At 49.0% G+C, this 4,285-nt stretch overlaps 1 protein-coding gene across 1 annotated transcript; it reads left to right on the plus strand.

Moving 5' to 3' along the window:
- The first annotated feature begins 272 nt into the window (after nt 1-272).
- Nucleotides 273-3,503, plus strand: LOC124652347 (transcription factor AIG1-like). The gene is made up of 2 exons (XM_047191372.1): nt 273-800; nt 2,658-3,503. Exons 1-2 carry the CDS (start codon nt 273-275, stop codon nt 3,174-3,176), a joined length of 1,047 nt encoding a protein of 348 aa, XP_047047328.1. The 3' UTR covers nt 3,177-3,503.
- Nucleotides 3,504-4,285: the final 782 nt, after the last annotated feature.

Raw genomic sequence — 4,285 nt, forward strand, 5'->3', positions numbered from 1 at the left:
GCAATGTACCTCACCCCCGTTGCGAAAAGGCCACACGATATAACACCGAAAATGGCTGTCGATGTCCCTAAAGCGATACATGTAGCGCAGTGCGCAGGTCGACAGAAGAGTTTAAAAGGCCACGCATTCCCTTTGACTGGTAGAAAGCTAAGAACACGAGAAGAGAAGAGCCAAGAAAAGAGAAGAACCAAGAAGCACTAGCGCGTACTCCTCCAATAGCCGATCAGTTTATCGATCCATCAAGCTACCTAGCTAGCCATAGGTGCAGATCGATGTGGGAAGGAGCAGGCGTCCATGGCAGCCACGAGGCTCTCCTGCTCCAGGCCGCCGGCGGGGTCACGCACCACGGGGGCGACCACAGCCACGCCTCAGGGCTCCTGCCGTGGCTCGGCCCGGCCGCCGCCGCGTCGCCCTACATGATCCCCCACCTGCCGCCTGCGCCATACGGTGCCGAGATTTCCGAGGCTGCTGGGACTTTTGGCATAGGAGCGTACCCTGAGGGCGGCGGCCTGGGGCATCAGTACGGGCTGTTTGACCTGGAGCCGCCGCAGCAGCACGGGAATGGAGGTGGTGGCGGTGGTGGGGCGCCGTCCCTGCAGATGGGGCCCCGCGGGTCGAGGATGGTGTCCGGGTTGCTGGGGAGCCTGCATGCGGAGCTGGGACGATTATCGGCGAAGGAGATCATGGACGCCAAGGCGCTGGCGGCCTCTCGTAGCCACAGCGAGGCCGAGCGCCGCCGCCGGCAGCGCATCAACAGCCACCTCTCCAGACTTCGAAGTCTCCTCCCCAACACCACCAAGGTGATTTAAAAAATAATCTGTGTACACATATGATATGATATGATATGGTATGGTATGGTCGATTAACCTTGATTATCACCTTGGATGATCATCCTGAGTTCGTGCCCCTATATTCACTTGATGCATGGCTTCATGCTGTGGCTACTGCTAACCCTAATCAAGTTGATTGATGGTGTTGAATCTTGACACGCGGTCACGAGGTCCCGGATCTAGATAAGGGGGATACGCCGTTGAAATGGAGCCTAGTGTCCATGAATCGATTGAATAACTAAGTAGACATATCAATTAATTTAGTAGTATTACACTCAAGGCCTTAATACGAGTAACAAATAAGTTGAGAACGGATCTAGCCCTAAAATGTAACCTATCGTCCCTTGTAACCAAACTAACACCTCTCCTCTAAAAAAAAACTAACACATGGTAACATAATTACACAATTGAAAACTTGCAATTAAGGGGGCATTCCCGTTCCTCGATTGCTCCATTTCATAATATCTCTTTGGACTGAATTCCACTTTTTGACCACTAAATTTTGCATTTATGACAAGTACTACCATATTTTAGTGCAAACTCTACCATAATATTCAATCTAAGAAACTTCAAACTTGTTTTTACCTAATTCTAGCATTTTGCCTTTTTTTTGTTATACTAGTTAATGTCGCGCGATGACCATCTCAGAGGGCGTCACCGCGATCATATCTACAACCTCTGTACGGATTTAATCGACGCAGGGATTTAAAGCAAATGAACTAGCTGTGGTTCTAATCAAAGTCAATTAAATAAGAACGGAGGGAGTAGCATTCTCTTCTCCATCTGTTTCCACTCCCCTCCATCCTTTCCCTTCCTCCCCATCCTCTTGATATCATTGAACCTCGATCATTACTTGATTACTTCACGTCTTGCACAACAGACACACATTAGAGAAATGTTGTGTAAAGTATTCAACTGAGGTAAGCTCGACTAATTTTTATTGGATCGGGTAATTGGGCTCTGCAAATGCACAACTAGAGGGTAGAGAGTGAAATTCACTCATACTTTTGCCATGAAACTATGAATATCACCCGGGTTCTAATTCTAATGTTTATCAAGAGTATGAAACTGTGATACCCCTTCTTACGTACATATGCCATCAGATGCGATCAGACTTCACACCATACGTTTTTGTCAGTGGAGTTATTTAGCAGGAAATAGCAGTTGCTCCATCTCATTTTGAAGGATGAAAGTGTGAAACACGATAGATTTCAGAGAAACACAGGTTCCGTTGCTTCTGATCCCGTGTTCCCATCTCCCAACCAGCCTGTATCGGAGTAGAAGCCCAATTAGATATGGAGGAGACACCGAGACAACTTTACCAAGTAAAAAGAGATGGCTCACACCTGAACTAGTATAGACTACTCTCGCTGACCGACCATTGCCTGACAATGCACAAAAAGATGGCGCAGAAGCCTTTGGATTCATGGGAGACCGCTGCATGTTCCGGTCGCGGGGAGAGGTGACGCGAGGAAGATGGTGTGGCCCCCTGGTGCCGTGCAAGACAAGCGCGCATGCACGCTCGTGTCAGTCATGGCGCTCAGCAGCTGCCCGCACTCAAGCCTCGCATGCAGCTTGCACCCTCCAAAAAGCGACGCCGGCCGGCCCGCGCGCATGCGAAGGCCGCGCCACGCCCCGCGATTTTTGTAGCTTTTCCTCCATGCTCGCCCGCCTGCACTCGATCGCCGCCCTCCTACCGCCACTACACCCTCTTACATGCATGCTACCATCCGCCACTAGCTACTACTATACCGTGATTGCTGCACGCACGCCTCCAAAGCTCAATGATGGCTGCTCATGCGTTTGGTTGGTGTCTGTGCTGTGCAGACGGACAAGGCGTCGCTGCTGGCCGAGGTCATCGAGCACGTCAAGGAACTGAAGCGCCAGACGTCGGGGGTGCCGGTGCCACAGCTGCTGCCGACCGAGGCCGACGAGCTCGCGGTGGACGCGGCGGCGGACGAGGAGGGGACGCTCGTGGTGCGGGCCTCGCTCTGCTGCGAGGACCGACAGGACCTCGTACCGGACATCGTCCGCGCCCTCGCCGCGCTCCGGCTACGCGCGCGCCGCGCCGAGATTGCCACGCTCGGCGGCCGCGTCCGCAACGTGCTCCTCATCAGCGAGGTGGGCGAAGATGACGGGGGAGAAGATGGACGCCACGGCTGGAGGGACGACGACGACGAGTGCGCTGCCACCTCGCACAGGAGACATGAGCTCGTCGCGTCGATCCAAGAGGCGCTGCGCGGCGTCGTGGACCGCAAGGCGGCCAGCAGCGACACGTCGTCGTCCGGTGGCGGGAGCATGAAGCGGCAACGCATGAACGAGGAGCAGGAGCAAGGTTCCTTCTAGCTAGCATGAAATATGCATGAATTCTGGCTTATGCAAACTCAACTTAATTAGTAGTACAGTTATAAGTTCAGCTTACTTCAAGATTAGGAGTTCGCCTCTTCATTTTGGTGTTGTGGTGTGTGCATGAGGGAAAGAAAGAAAAAGTAGGATCGATCTGCCCAAGGCAGAGGGAGAGTTTTATGTATCCCCTATATATGTTCGTGTGCATGTTACTTTGCATATGTATTGGGCAAATGGGTCATTCAAGAGGTTAGTTTACTGTTAATTCTTCTTACAATCGAGGACATGGGTGTACACGTGTAATCTCTGGGGTATAATGGAAGATTGAAATGGTGAAGCTGTTCTAATTGTTCATACATTTCATCATTTGGAATATATTTTGATTTTCCCGCTCCATTATTTCATTCTGTGTGTTCATGTGTCATGTCAATTTTTATATGCATGCTAAGAATGTTTGTCTTGTTTTCTTTTGACAAGATGTTTGTCTCGTTAGTTTCTTGGTTCTCATTTTTGTTATGTGTATTTGCATGAGGGACGATTGCTTTACAATGCTCAAAATATGGATATGATGATAATGCGGAAAATCGTTAAATGATCCCACGTGCCTATGAACGCGAGCAACAAAAACCATACCTCCAAGTTTTGAATGATGTGTGGGTATACAAACAACGGTAAATAAATAGAGGTAATTACACTAGAGGTTAGGGCTCCTTTGATTCATAGGAATTTCACAGAAATTGTGTAGGATTTGAACTCTATAGGAAAATTTCTTACACATGTTGTTCGATTCGTAGGAACATACCCTATAGGAATCTTGTAGTGTAAATTCTATAGGAAAAAAAATGAGGTCATACCTCATGAAAAATTTCCTTTGCTACAATCAAACACACTTCATGTTCTCATAGGATTCAAGTAGCCATGACATTTCAATCCTATACTTTTCCTACTCCTATAATTTTTCTATCCTATGAATCAAAGGAGCCCTAAAAGACTTGTCACGTGGATTTACGTGAGTCCACTCACAATGGGGTGACACCAGCATCTCTTAGAGCTACCACGTGGGATAATTATTGAGTTAGAGGAGAGTGAATAAAGAAAGAGAAACTTGT

The sequence above is a fragment of the Lolium rigidum genome, chromosome 1, assembly GCF_022539505.1.
Source record: "Lolium rigidum isolate FL_2022 chromosome 1, APGP_CSIRO_Lrig_0.1, whole genome shotgun sequence".
NCBI classification, from domain to species: domain Eukaryota; kingdom Viridiplantae; phylum Streptophyta; class Magnoliopsida; order Poales; family Poaceae; genus Lolium; species Lolium rigidum.

What these genes read in the sequence shown, in the direction of transcription:
- LOC124652347 (XM_047191372.1), top strand. Translation starts at nt 273, where the DNA reads ATGTGGGAAGGAGCAGGCGTCCATGGCAGCCACGAGGCTCTCCTGCTC. An exon ending in TCCTCCCCAACACCACCAAG is followed by an intron (nt 801 to 2,657) that starts GTGATTTAAAAA and finishes TGTGCTGTGCAG; the next exon opens with ACGGACAAGGCGTCGCTGCT.